At 45.9% G+C, this 15,558-nt stretch overlaps 1 protein-coding gene across 2 annotated transcripts in view; it reads right to left on the bottom strand.

The window, feature by feature from the left end:
* Nucleotides 1–1,018: 1,018 nt before the first annotated feature.
* LOC119450937 (transmembrane protein 117) overlaps nt 1,019–15,558 on the bottom strand; it is a 91,246-nt gene continuing 76,706 nt past the window's right edge. For both annotated transcript variants that reach the window (XM_037714401.2, XM_037714402.2), the window contains exon 12: nt 1,019–9,905. In XM_037714401.2, the coding sequence (XP_037570329.1) occupies nt 9,684–9,905 (222 nt within the window). In that variant the 3' untranslated portion in view covers nt 1,019–9,683. The remainder of the gene's footprint in view (nt 9,906–15,558) is intronic.

Genomic DNA, 15,558 nt, shown 5'->3' on the forward strand with positions numbered 1-15,558 from the left:
TATGGTCGTGTATCGCACAAGGTATGGTTTATTTCATTTTGTTTCAATGCGGTAAAGCATACCCAGGTCAAATTGTGAGATGCCATAAAGGAAGTGCAAACTGTTGAATCCCTTCGTAAAGTGATGACTGTGGTTGCGAACCATTGGTCAAGGAATGGCCGGCAATGCTACGACCCGGTCGATGGAGTGAAAAGTGGGAATACCATGTTGTACGGAAATGTGGATAAAGATACATGGGAAATCGTGGAAACGAGCTTGATTGAAAAAGCAGGTGCTAGCTGCGTCAGCGCCCCAGCTGCATTGGGTAGAAACGAAATGGCTTAACTGGACTCTACAAGACTGCACGTCCGCTCTGATTGGCCCTGTCTGTCTCTCTGGGTTGCTATTAGTTGTTACATTTGGTATAAATTTAATGCATCTCTTCTCAAAATAAAAATTCATTTGAATTTCACCTTTGTTGTTCTTTCCTAGACCAGGGTTGCTATATTAAGCACTATGGTCACGGAAAAAGGAACCCCGCAAACAAGTGAAATAGATATTCCTGAATGTTTAAAACACATTATGAAATATTGCCGTACATATATCAATGACACATTAGAAATTTATTAGTAAAAACTAATTGAGTACACAAAAAATATTTGGGTCTTTATTAGATAGCTGCTAATTAACGTATGATAATTGGTTTCATTACATAGAAGGTTTCGCTTATTGTTATTATTATGCTTGGTGCAGAACTGCTGCAACACCTTGTACTATGATACGAGATGGCTATCAAGGAACGGCATTCCAGGAAGTGGCATATATTTTACAACCACTCACTTCGTTTTTTATTGTTTGATGACACCACATCACTGTTATCACTGGGATCAGCCATACGGTGCGACGAATGATAGGATATAAAGCAGGATCAATGTAATTAGGCTCACTTGTGCCTATCTCAGCACTCATCTTGCCTGCTGCGGAACCAAAGGGTATGAACGATGGGCCTGCAGTAGGATGCAGAAAGAACATGCACGTCTTCACAACAGCAGAAAAGCATCTTTATTCCTATCCCCCCTTGCGTATGACATGCGGTATGTCAATTTCATCACAGCATTCCGTTCAGCCACATCAGCTTGTGGCTGAAACCAAGCACTTTGCCAGGACACCACTAGAACAAGCTTGTGGCAGGTTTCTTTCACGGAGGGCAAGATTCAGCAGTAAAGTCGTGGGCGCTGCACAGGCGTGCGCACACGCACACACACACACGCACGCACACACACACGCAAACCTGGCAATTAAACAAGTGTGACCACTTTGGGGCATCGACGGTGCATGTCAAAACTCCTTAGCTAGACTTCCATGCCTTTGTAAACAACACTGACTAAGCTTACAAACATTTCTAATTTACCTATTATGCAGTGCAGCTGTCTCCTTCATGTAACTTTCGGCAACAGGGCAAATGAAAGCAGCTCAGAAGTCTGTACACGAGAATAAAATCAGGCAGCACGACTGCTATAAAATGGTGTTCTCTTTCAGCAAGGAATATAGAGAGTCAGCGACAGCAACTCCAACTTCATGTGCAAAGTGCAAAATACATCGCAAGCTCATGCCGCGTTGCTTGAACATTGCAGTGAACAACAGCAGGAGGCATTAAGAGTTTTGTGCGCAGAGAATTGAGGAAACGAACCTCTTGCATACACTGTAACAGAGATGTGCTGTGCTTTTACGACAGTCTTCTGCAGGTGACTGCACATGAAGCCAAAAGTCATGCTAAGACTTCTGTAGCATACTTGAAAGCTATGGCAGATGGCATTCTCCAGAGCTCTGTAAACATGAAGATTCAATAGGAACAAGACCCAGTGTCACAATGAACTCTAATGGGCCCAGTGTGAAATCGCAGTTGCAATGAATAAAACACAAGGCGTCTTTCCACTCATATGTTTTGTTCACTCTATGATAGCATTTCTCACAGCATTAACTCTTAAAAAAGTTTGCACCCTTTTGGGCTTATACTGTCCCACAGCAATAATCCTCATCTTTCTTGCACGCCTTTCCTTGTGGCGCACCTGGTACTTCCAGGTCATGAATGGATTGTGCGTAATCAGCGTGACATCTCATTCTCGACAAGAAAGTAGTGAGCGCAGAGCTTTCAATAAAGGAAACGCAAGCGACGCAAATGACGATTATTGTTGTGTGACAAGATTATTGTTGTGTGACAAGAAAAGTTTACACCCAAAGGGTGCAAACTTTTTTAAGAGTGTTTATTTGGATGTCTCAAAAGTTAGATGTAAGCATGTATAAAGCTGTAATTTTCCTGTTCATCAAACAAGAAACAGGTGTTATGTGGCCTTTCATACCCCGTGGACTATGGAAGTATTTTATTTAATCATAACAGAGTGGTTGCTATCTGTTGAGTAAAGCCAAACACAAACATGCATGCATTAGCCACATATAGGAGTCTTCTCAGATCAATGCAGGCGTCATTCGCACAAATGAGGCAACCATGTTCAAAGCGCAGGTCGAATTACTCCTGTTGTTTTCCACATGCCACAAATAGTTTTTGCACAAAGTGTGACACCAAGTGCAACGACGGCAAGGTGGTGATTCCACAGATAAAACTTATTTTCTTCAGCCCATTTCTGACTAAATGAGTGGAGCCTGACTTGTGCTCTCCATTCACCATATTCATGCATCGAACAGACCACTCCAGGTGAACGGATCACAAGGTGCATAGCCTCAGTGGCGAAGGCAACACGCTTTAATGCAGCAGCAGGCTTACAGTGACGGAATAACGATTGAACATTCACCTCCCTATCCAAGATTTGTGCAGAAAGTGCCACATAAGACTGATCATGCAACATCCTCGACCCGAACTTGGGATACACGGAACGTTTCCCCTCCAAGGCTCTATTTGCACCGATTGTATTTTTTGGAAAATCAACTCGGCACAGGCAGTGAAGACACACGCGTCAATGAGGTGCCGGTTGGCATCTCGGGTGGGGGCAGAAGAAGACCAATCTCAGGACGTGCAGTGATTTACGTTACTCAGAGATACAGCAGAAGGAGGACCTCACTTTGGCGCAGTTGCGGTTAAGCGATCATATGTGTGCATGGCTCCGGTGTTCCTCCGTGGAACAGTGCTAGGTTCATTCACACTGGCGGTTATAGGCACAGCAAAGAGCCTAATAAACAAACTCCAATTCATAATTGTTTTTCACATGCATATGTGAAGAAATGATAACAATTTTGCTTGTACTTAACCTTTTTATGAACCTAGTGAACCAGTCCCAAGTGCAGCATTGGGTACAAACTTAGAGCGCCGGAGCAGAAACAATCTGCAAGAAAAAAAGCACAGACAAGTCTGTACAGTCTGTCTTGTCTGTACGTACTTGTCTTGAATTTTTTATTTGACCAACTCACTGACAAGCTTACTTTGCAGTTCTCCTGGAAGCTACAGCTGAAAATTTGAGGCCAATGGAAAAAAAAAGAAAAATACCTAACCTGGCATGCGCTGCTCACTCGTACTGAGAAGGGAGTACTAGTTCTAGCTATCTCATTGCAAAGGAGATGGCATTAGAAATCATCATCACCGAAATCCCGTACTATATCAATCTCAAATATGAATAAATAACCTGCAATGTACTCTTCGAAACAAGGCTGACAAACGCGGCCGTGACATGTTATCTAGCATCAGTTAAGCGGCAGCTGCCGAGAAAAACCCTGTTCGACCGACGTTACATTTTTTTCCGCGTACAAAAGGCAGTGACTTGGTGCTGGCGTCACCTAGGCAACAATGCCACCCTCAAATGGGCTATAGTTACACTTGCCATTCGTTTTGTCATTCACTTGCTGTTGCAAAAGCATCGCAAGCAGCGACGACAAGCAGCAATAACAAATTTTAAGATGACTCTCGCTGGGAATTGAAGTTTTCCCTTAAAAAGCAAGTTTTAAGCAAGGCCCAGGTGCCAGCCTATGAAAAAAGCTGGACAGCCTAAAATGTATAACCCGCTTTTTGAAAGCCACTACGAGAACTTTATACATGTAGTTTGCATACATTGCGATGTTTCGTGGACAGTGCAGTCGATGATGGCCAGTTCTTAACACAGAGGGCCAGATTGTAGCCCTGTGTCCTTGAATCGACGCAACGAAACCTCTAATAAACAAGGTCACACACCCATCAGGATTAGATACATCTTTTTTGGGGTATCTGATCCAGCTTCCACAAAGACGTAAAGCTGGCTGTGAGGAATGTAATCAAACAATGGCCGAACCCTTCATGCTTGCACCAAGAAGAGCAGTGCCACAGCTTTCTCACATATCCCCGTAATCTCGATAGTGTTGCAGCAGGGACTCCATTTCAGAGGACATTTTCAACCTGCTTCTACCCTTCGTTTGAAAATAAATAAATAAACCTGCTTATCTTTGTTAAGGGGGGTGTCTTCATAGGCTTCTTTCAACAGGGAAGCATTTCTTTAAGGGACACTAAAAGCAACACTGTTATAGTATTGTTAGACTCACGAATCATGATTTCAATACTCGATTTGGCAAAAGAAGGTTGTTTACTTGCGGAGAAAAGAAAGTGCAAAGATTCATTTCTGAAACTTAATGCCGCACCGCTGCACTGGGTACATGTATGACATAACACATTTTTCATGTGCGAGATGTTTTTCTGGGCAAAAACTTTAAAAAGCTCACTAACTAGAGTCTTTTGCTCATTTAGAATGCAATGCAACCCTATGCTTATCAATAGAATATTAACTATGAACTCCGGTGGATGCTGTCCAAATCTCGCAATGTCCAGAGAGGCGTGGAAATTTGAAGCTCATCTTTGTTCTTGCATCTTTCATGGCTGACGAATCCATTTTCTGTTAGACTGACATTTCTGGTATTTAAGAAGTGTAATTTACCAATCCAGATAAAATTAAAGATTCCCGAAAGCTGGGTGTATGGTATGAATCGATGCTTAAGAACAAAATGGTGTGGTGCTTCTGAAGGTTTGGCACATGAGCAATGTGCTCTAATTATAGCCCTGGAGAGAACCAAATTTGGGCAGATCAAGGCAAAAGATTCCACCATGTTGGCATTTTGAATCAATCAGATGGCCTGTAGCAGCCACCGGAGTGTAATAATGCTGACAAGGTGGTGAATTTGACAATATGTACGTATAATATGTATCATGCACGTATGTTCGTAGTTGTGTATTACGAATGCATGTAAGTTGATTATGTATGCATTTAAATCTATGTGTTACATGTTTGAAATCTTGGGCTGTAGCATTATAATTGTTATGCTTTCATGTGCTGCATACAATTACGTAGATTGGTTGTAAAAACTGTGAAGCTGCATAAGTTTTTTGCCACATGTTGCTGATACTATATAAAGGGAGTGGGGGCCATGTGAGCCAAAAAAAGTAATGCCTATTGTTACCCCCTCCTCTCGAAACAATTTTTTCAAAAAATAATAAATTGATTTGATAAGGCTGAATGTGACAGTGTCCAGAGTAGCACCTCTGACAGCATTTAGGTGAGGTCATTTCTCATTGGCCGAGAAAGGAGGACACAGTGGCAGATCTTGGTTGCGAATCGTCGGCTTGACTCATCTGAATGCACCTCGCCAGGTTAGTTGGGCTAGTACCACCCCCTGTCTACATGTTCTGCTCACAGAGCCTGATTGTTTCTACAAGATCTTACAAACAGACCCAATCCACTTGGTTGGATCAATCCACATACCGAATACTGAATACAGAATGCTAACCAACATACATTTCTCCTCTGTACTCTGTACTCACCCTCAGTGGAACAGCAAATGCTCATGGCGAATCATGCCCTAGAAACCACGGGTCTGCGCAAGTGTGGTAGCAAATTTAGGCACGGCAACCAGTCTTCATTTCATTGCCCATCTCGTGTGCAAGCACCAGCAACACTAGCGATCGCTGTAAGCGCAAACACGAGAATGCGTGGCTTTTAGCACTATCGGGGACACCACCACCTTTAACTAGTGTGCTTGTGCACTGTTCATAAAAAGACTCACTCAATGAATACTGTGCAAGAGCTGAAGTTCACTGCAGCCTGTTAGGCATCTGTAATAGCTACACGCACATTACAGTAGAACCCGCTGATACGTTTTTCATGGGACCGTAAAAAAAAAAACAACTTAAGAGCCGGGAAACGCAAGAGCTGAGAAACAGGAAAAAATTGAGAAAGGACAGTAGTGTTGAACTGCATACAATATTATTTTAATTCTTACGTGTGAAAAATGTCGTTTTTTCACGCGAAAGCTGAAGCATCGATTGTGATAGCAAATTCGCCGAGAGCCATATAAAGTAAGGGTAGTAATTTTATTGTCCGTATAAATTTGTAAACATTCGCTTATTAACTATATTAACAAGCATCACATCACACTCAATGAGCGTGGACACACGCAGTCAAAGGCGCGTGAGGAAGCGCTGCGGCAGCAGCGAGCGAAGTGACCTTCGTGCTGTTGTCTATCGCTTCAACGCAAACTGTACGCCGAGAACACACAGCACGCACAAAGCTATGAGCCGCCGACGCACCTACACTGCGTAGACCGTGCCCCCACGCAGATCGCTTTCAAGATACGGCCCACACGACTGCGCACCGCCACACAGTACGCAGTTGATGCCAGAGCACAACGCCGCCCGCTATCCCTCCCCCTCACTCCCACGCTGGTGCCTCGAGTGCAACGGATGAAAGCGCGCTTCCTCCCTGCTTTTCTTTCTTGCTCGCGCGAGATGTAGACGTGGACATTGGCTCCCCTCGCACGTTTTCACTTGCACATACAGCACATGGTGCATGGCGACGGCGTTATCGCCCTTCGACTTCACACATAGCATCTATGCACGAAAACCAATTTTAGGGCCACAACGCGTCATAGACACCATCTTTAGATAGAAAATACGGATCTCCAAGGCCATGCTTTTGCTAGCGGAAACCGAAAATACACCATAGGTGTTGCCCCGGGCACTTTGGGCAGCCAATGCCATCGTCAAGCCACCAAGCCAAGCGACATGAAAAGTCAAAATGGCCGCTCGGGCTGGCGCGGGGTCGCAGTTCGCAACGTATGATGCTGGAACGGTCCCACAGTTGCGACACAACAGCAGGGTTACCAATGCACTAGGTTCTATGGGAGCTGTGCCGGGACCTGCCAAAAACGACCTAACAGCTGGGAAAACGCAGCACCCGGGAACGTAACAGCGGGGTTCTACTGTATTCACACTCCCTATTCAAAGATAAATACTTCACAGCATGCCATGCGCATCTGTCGGTCTTGGTGTATGCATTGTGCTGTCTGGTACTGCACCAATGAAGCCGGTAGTCAGAGTCGCTCACATATCATTATGGCACAAAACAAAAATTAAGCAAGTTGTATGCATTGACAGCACAAATAAACTGTGACCAGCATCCAGCAGCCAGGTTTGTTTTTAATGGCCCAGAGAAATAAGTGTGGAATTGATCAACTTTAGACATTTAATTGTTATAACAGTGTAACTGTAGATGATTGGTAGCTTTAGAATTGATAAACAAAAGAAGAAACTGGTCTCATTGCCGTCACCTCGACACATTCATTTGATGCAATAAAAAAGTATAAAATAATAATAATTGATTGGTAGATATGGTATGGCAAAAAACGTGGTTATTGCAGCAGTTACGCTCAGTTTATACGATCGCCTTTAAGGGGGAGTTCTTGTAATGGCACCAAAGAAACGTAAGTTTGGTGAAACAGAGAAACACCGTAGGAATGCTGAACACCGTAGGAATATTGTAGTCAGCAGAAGGAACAATGAGAACAGCGACAGGAACTAGGAGATATCAACAGCAAGAAGAGGAAACGAGGTGTTCAGAAGCGCATCAGAAATGACATTATAGGGCAACGCTCGATAAAAAACTGCTACAGGAATTCTGAGATTTGTCTACTAAAGCGTAAGCATTCTTTGGCTCAGGAAAAAGTAATGGGTAGATGCTAGCAACATAAGTAAGCAAAAGCAAAGTAACAGACCAGCCAAAGAATGTTACGCATTAGTAGACAATTCTCAGAACTTCTGTAGCATTTTTCCTGCTCACATAATACTGGTTTGTTGATATAGCTTGACACCATTTTCTTGTCGTCACCATTTCAAACACCTTGTCACTTCACTGATATCACATTGTCCTGCATGTGCTGTTTTACAAGCCAGCATATTCACCCTTCCTGTGTGGTGTGACGTGTGTCTGCGTGACACATCTCTAAAAAATGAATATGTTAAGTTTCATTAATTAGGTTTGAAATCTGTAACCTCCTCTGCACCACCTGTCACAATATCACGTGACGTCACTCACATTCAAGGTGCCTTGCCGCAGAGAGGAACCGTTGTGGCGCCTCTCACCTTCATGTTAGAAGCAACAAGCTTTACTGCACCATAGAAAACTTGAACAAGAGAAAAGCTTGCACTATGAACAGTTATATAACACGAAATGTCTGCGGTAGATCCCTTGGTGCACTGTAGCTGTGCGTGAGACACAGCAGGGTGTGGCAACAAAATGTGCTCTCAATTTTTTTTAGAACAGTGGCCTGTATTTTTCGCTGTTCCCACAAGTGACTTTGCACTCTTGTGATGACAATCAGCTTTGACATTATGGCACAGTTGCATAAAAGAAACAGACACTGACCACAAAAATAAAAGTTAGAGAACAAAAAACATTTCGCTTCCTGATGCCATTGTGACTAAGGCTCCCGTACGGGAGCTGAAATGTCTTTTGTTCTTTTAAACTTCTAGTTTTGTGGTCAGTGGGTGTTTTTTATGCACCTGTGCCATGATCATCCCCGACCAGACGTGCTTTCATCAAAACCTCGATTTCAAACTTTGACAGTACAAATAATGGTTAATTTCTGGCTCTGCCCGTCAGCTCCGCTCACTTGTAGTCAGAACTGTTGTCTACAACCATACTGGCCAAATGGCTGTGAATACAATTTAGGGGAAGTGAATACAGCGATTCCAGTTGTCTCTCTTCCAATTCACACAGCTAATTGTATACAAGCAACCAATAGAAAAGCTAGTCAATTATTTTGGTTCAGTCATTTGCCAATATTGGGCAGCTGATCTTCGACAAGGCTGTCACAATCTGGCTAATGAAGCAACCATGACTGGCTGATGCCATGGTGACATCAGGACCCTGTGGCAAATGCTGAGCTTCATTTCAGTGCCACAGCTGCCACATAAACAGGTACATTGAACAGGTAGATATTTCAAGGCTGCCCTTTTGCCATGGGGTTGTCGCACGCTCCACCTTACCATAAAGGGTACTTTATGTGACCTATGCCTTGAGAGCGGGTCTGTTCTAGCACACTTTTCTACCAATCCTCCAGCCTCATTTTGCTGATTTGTAGCATTTGCCTATTACAGTACCCGTCACGACTTTTAAATCACAATGATTGCATTGTCCACTTGAAACATTGAATTGAATCATGCATTATTAAAATATGATCCATCGTTTCAATGTCCTGTCACTGGTGGCAGGCCCTTTAGATGTATCAACGTACTCGATAGCGAACCTAGCAGTTGTCAGCAAACTGCGAAACCTCCTGCGTGTCTGCAAACAAAAGCGTTCCGATACCACCAGGTAACAGTGGCATCACTTTTGCTTTAATCTGCACTTGGTGCACAAGCAAGGAAAAATGTGCCCTCTGTTCAGAGCAGCCGGCAGTCAGCAGGGTGCCTTGGAACTGCCAGCTGCAGATGACGAGACAGCCTGCCCGCAGCGTACATCCCAGCAGACGACGAGGCGGGCCGGCTGTCCTCCAACGTTGGTTGTGGCAGCTGGAGGGCGCGAACCTTGTTTCCAGCTAGACCGGAACGACGGCCGCAGCCGACCGCCTGCCGTTGCATCCGTTTTTGGTGGGAAGCGGCCGTACAGGTAGGTCAGCGCCTGCGAACAATGAGTGCCATTGTGGTCAGGGCTGTGTGCTTGGCCCATGGGGTACTGTAGTGTGTGGTGTGCGCGACACGGTGCGGTGTATGGAGACAAACAAGAAGCAGACGACAAGAAATGCGCACGCGGAGGCAAATTCCGTGCTGGATGGAAGACGACAACTTCGAAGAGCGTCCAGCACGTGAACACGTGGCGCAAGAAGAGAAAATAAAAGGAAAAGGCCCCCCCCCCCAGTCTGGAGAAAACACGGGTCATCAAGCGGCCAATCAGCAAAAGACTAATCGGCCAGAGCGGCAGAAAAGCGATACGCACTGGCAGAAGAGGGGGGAGTTCCAGGAAGCAACGCAAGGGAGAAGGTCGGCCACCGGACCGGGAGTTGAGATGGGCCGTTGGGTTCCAGACCCGAGCCACCAAGACATCACCCGACCGGGGCCTCCTGCAAACCCGTTTCTGGGCATCGCCACTCTACCCGATCGTGAACTGCTGCCCGAGGCCGGCGAGCATCTGCGTCCGTGGGCAGAACGAGAGCAGTCGGGCTACGGGCCCGAGTTCTACGCCCAGCTGCCGGGCCAGAACGCCGCCGCCATCTGCCCGTGCCACCAAGCCACCTACCTTCCCTCTTCAAACCGGAGCTACTGCACTCTGGTCGCCCATTCATCCGCCGATCCCATCGCCATTGTGGTGAGACGAACTCCACGTCTTTTTGTCATTTCGCCGCCTCCCATCCTCTGCGAACTATTACGCGCCCTCGCACACGTGCTCAGCCCGAACTTGTGGGCTATTGATACAACGCTAGGTCCGAGTGTGTTTTTTGCCGTGATATTTCTTTGAGTGTTTATTTTTATAGGTTGCTTTTCGTTTTAGTTTTATTAAAAGTTTGTGTGCGTTCTCCAACAAATGGCTTTGTCCTCAATTGGGTTCTCGGAGGCTCCGCCTCAGAAAACCGTCAGAACGATTCAAGCAAAGGAACCTGCATCACAGGTACCCACTCTCATCTACCAGTGAAAATCAACTTCCCCCAACATCTGCCAACCATGTAGGAGAAAAAAGAAAAAAACAACTAGGAGTTGAGAACAGTGCAGGGAAAGATAATAAGAGTGCGTGGCATGTGACAATTTTAAACCCTACGACCATTGTTTTTGGTTTGTGCTGTTCAGCCACCTGCGCTTTTATGCATGATGCCAGGCCCATCTCCTTTAGGAAGGTCACGATGCTGCCCTGAGCCTTAACTTAATGAAAAGCTATCACCTTTGCTGTCTATTGTAAACAAGAAACCTGTATGGGCCCAAAAACGTCAAGTTTCCATCATATTATTGTGTATTCACATTCTTGGTGAGTGTTCGTTTTATTTCACCAAGCTTAGTCATAATGTAAAGCAATATGCATGGGAAGGAAGCCCTGCCAATGTGATAGGTGAACCTTCCTTCCTTTATATTGTTGCACATTTGAGGCTCTGAAGACCTGATGTATTCTACAGAAGTTCGAGCTCTTGGGGACAGCGTCACCACTGCTGCAAGCATGGATATCTCTGCCTGTGAAGAGATCGCTTTAGTCATGCTTTGAGTAGTTAAAGATGAGCTAGCATGGCTCCAGGGAGTTAACAAGGCTGGTTACCAGAGCGCGTTTGGCGAATTCATCCCCAAACTGCTGCTATCCTGCTCACGAGAACACTGCATCAAATGTTAATTGATCAGTTTCAGAAGAGGCACACTTCCACTACATGAGTTTGCAATCATTCTCGGCCAATCACCAGACTACAGCAATAACCTAATTACACCGCATGATGTTGGTAATATTCCTGTTTTTGCACCAAGGTGAATGTCGACATTTACCTCCTTTTTTAACACGAAAGTGTTTTATGCCGGGGTCCACCAAGACTTCACTGACGTATTTCCGTCACGGAAATACGTCATAGAACATAATACAAAGAAAGAAACCAGAAGAAAAAGTTCCACAAACATGCAAAATTTGGAAATCGAACCCACGACCTCTCGGTCCGCGACGATAGATCGCCGAGCGTTTAACCCATTGCGCCACAAACGCATTTGCAGAGAGCTACACAGACGCGCCTTATATATCTAACACTCCTCCGTGTACCCGCGCTCTTGCTCGGGGCGGTGCTGCCGCCTACGAGCAGAAAAGAGAAGTACTGCATTATGACACTAACGCGCACCGACAGTGAACGCTTCGGTGGTCTCAGCACTACGACGCCTCGATGCCAGCATTCGAAGGGACGCTGGCATCAAGAAGCACTACCAACGCCACCTAGGTGGCGTTCACCGTACTCAGCACAGCGGAGCGTGGCCTCCGCAATTAGCTCTGAAAATGTTTCTGAAGTTGATCGCGGAGGCTGCAATTACGACGCGCTGTACGCGCTGATTTGACTCGGTGACGATTCAGTTACGTGCTTTGTCTTGCGCGTTGTATTAGTGTGTCAGTTACGTGCTTTGTCTTTCGCGTTGTGCTAGCGTGTGCAGCGTAGTGCAGCTTCCATATGCACGACGGTTGCTCATGGTCATCGACGTTGGTAGTCGTGATGGAGGAGACGTGCCACCAGGCGTCAGCGTGGGTGCATCAACGCCTAAGGGCGCTTTAGCCACAAAACACCAATAGACATTATATATCAATGTGCAATAAACATTACGCTACTTCTGTGAAGACACGTTTCACTTTCGTGTTCTATACCGATTCCTATATAAGAGGCATCAACCACATTTTTTTTTCCGTCTTTTTACTAGCAGTGTGCGAATATTCGACTCAAATTGGTTAGTATTTGATTCGATTCGAAAGACACGTTTACTATTCGAAATACTCGAACCCCTCAAAATTGCTGTTGATTCTTTGTCAGCTTCACCGCAATACAGACGTGTTATGCGGCGAAGCATACAAAATGTATTGCAGTAAAGCTCATTTTCAGTGTAGTTGAGCATATCAAAATTAATATTCAAAGGGGGCACTGGCCCCTGCAGATACTTATGGCTACCCGATACTATCAATAAAGGGAAAACTGTCATCTACCCAACAGTAGCTCGAAGCTACAAAGAAAACCCATATTGGTTTCTCAGAAAGGAAGCCTTCCAATTGAAGAAAAATTCACCGTGGTTCAGGGATTGCACCCGGGACCAATGCCTTTCTGGGGTGGTCAATCAACCATCTCACCTAACCAGAAGTCTTTCTTTTCTTAATGTGTAAGCATTTCTATGCTTACCCAATGAGAAAACTGTCCGTGCGTTCGTCCGTCCTTCCCGTAAGACGATTGCGTTCAAGATAGAGCCCGCAGCAACAAGCAACTTTACCTTCGTGTAGCCTGGCGCTTCAACGCAAACGAAATGGCAACAACACAGCGCACGGAGTTACCAGCAGTCAGCACTTTCTGTCCACTTCGCAGATTGCTTTAAAGATACGGTCTGCGCGGCAGTGCCAGAGTATGTTTGATCGGTCCGTGCCGCCACAGGAGTCCTTTGATCACAGTTCATAATGGTTCAACATCGATGGACAGCGATAACCGCTTATGATGATTAGAACATTATCAGCGCACCTGGCGCCACCACCTGCAGTACTTTGCTTGTGTTATCAATGCACCTTGTGCCGCCGTCCGCACCAGATTGTGTAGCCACAGCGCTGTCGCTTGGCCAGATCAATATCCCCAGTGGTTGTATCAAGTGCATCGTTAGAATCTGTCTATACACCTACCACGGCACTACGTCACGAAAATGCGGTGGCGCTGTCTTCAGAATTTAGTTTCGAATATAGGCACTCCGCCGCCAAGCCGCCGCTCGTGTCGCGTCTACCACAGCAGCTGCTGGGTTTCGCGGGTGGTTGTGCGGTACATTTCGTAACTGTTAAGCTTCTCTTTTATTTTGAGTGGCGTGCATTTGCCAACCTACATATGATCTTAGGATCGTTATTAGCATGTCATTACAATTTCTTGCCGCACTGTGGGAAAGCTAGATTAGGATTACCCTTGAATCTAGGTTGAGCTAACAGATGCCCCACAAAGCATGTCACATTCAAAATTATTTTAATCTCGAAGAATTGAGCCACCTGCAGTGTAGGTATCCTATCACAAATTCACATACGCAGGCAGCATGGTCACAGCTGCGTTAATTGCAGTGTGGATGTCATAAATGTGCCTAAACGTGTCAATTAAATTTCAAGCGAAACAAAATGTTCAGTGTTAGTACAGAGTTGGAGCGACTGAATGGCTGCGGCCAACAACTCAGCTTGTGCGGGCCTACACAGGCGACGTCGCCGTAGGGCCGGTACCTCGTCCATCCCACAACCGAGGCAATCGTTTCTATGTCGCGGCTCACAGCGGCGTAGAAATCGGCTACAGCTTGTTTTTAACATGAAATAGTTCTTAATAGAAAAAATATCTCGAATTTGCATGTGTCTTGTAAAGCAGTGCCCAGTACTAAACCACTTGCGCGATCGGGAGTAATCCGACGGCATTTCGTCTCGCAGAGGGAACCCAGGCATCGGGCGTCTCAGTGAGGCTGCTCAGCTGGCTTGCAAGTACTACGTTTTGTTTGCTATTTGCACAAACGACACCAATAAAACCAATTCATTTAAGCCCATGTTAATCGTGTTGTCAAAAATAAACGCATTATGATGAGCTGCAGGCCGGCCGCAAGCGCCGTCGGCCGTCACTGCGGCGGTCAGCGAGCTAGGCCTAGCATCTCGTTCAGCCATATCCCGATGGGGGCGAAATGCAAGAATGTGCACTGTGTGCAAATTAAAGAACCTCACGTAGTCAAAATTAATCTGGCCTCCCCACTACCGTGTGCTTCATATTGAAATTGTGGTTTTAGCACCCCCCACGTGTGCAAGCGGGGGCGGTGAACATGGGCAGAGCCTACGCAATGTCGCTATAGGGCCTAAAATATATCGACAGTGCCTACCACTACAAACATGGTGTAGGTCTATAATATTGTTACGCCGTGTCACTGCCAGTGAAAAGTGAGGGTAGCGAGGGAGGAGAAAGAAGAAGACGACGTTACGATTGACTCCAGATAGCATAGTCCAAGGAGCTACATCTTTGTGCCTCAATCAGTAAACGCTCCCTTAACCCTCTCCCGAGGCCGTAACAGATTGGTAGACGGTGCTGGGTAATACGAACCCAACGATGGAAGCTCTACTCCCTGTTCTTCGCCGCAACCGCCGCCTTGCCGGACTTCCGCCTTCGCCAATCGAGATGATGTCCCAACTCCAGACCTCTGATGCATCGGGGGTAACTCCTGCGGCTCCTACGGGTCCCTGGCCGTACTACCAAGTGCCGCCAAACTTTGGCGGGAGCTCAGGCGAGGACGTTGACGACTGGCTCAAGAACTATAAGCGGGTGAGCAGAAGCAACGGCTGGGACTCGGCAGCGCAGCTTAGCCATGTTGTATTTTCACTGACAAACACTGCTCTCATGTGGTATGAAAACCACGAGGACATGTTCACCACTTGGGATCGTTTTGTTGAGGAAGTACAGAAGTGCTTCGGCAATTTTAACGTGAAGAAGAAGCGAGCGGAGCAGACATTGGCTCAGAGGGCACAGCTTCCAGGGGAGACATGTACCACATATATCGAAGAAATTTTGAAGCTGTGCAAGATAGTGAATCCTAGGATGACTGAAGAGGACAAGGTTGGACACGTTCTGAAGGGG

The sequence above is a fragment of the Dermacentor silvarum genome, chromosome 4 (assembly GCF_013339745.2).
Source record: "Dermacentor silvarum isolate Dsil-2018 chromosome 4, BIME_Dsil_1.4, whole genome shotgun sequence".
NCBI classification, from domain to species: Eukaryota; Metazoa; Arthropoda; class Arachnida; order Ixodida; family Ixodidae; genus Dermacentor; species Dermacentor silvarum.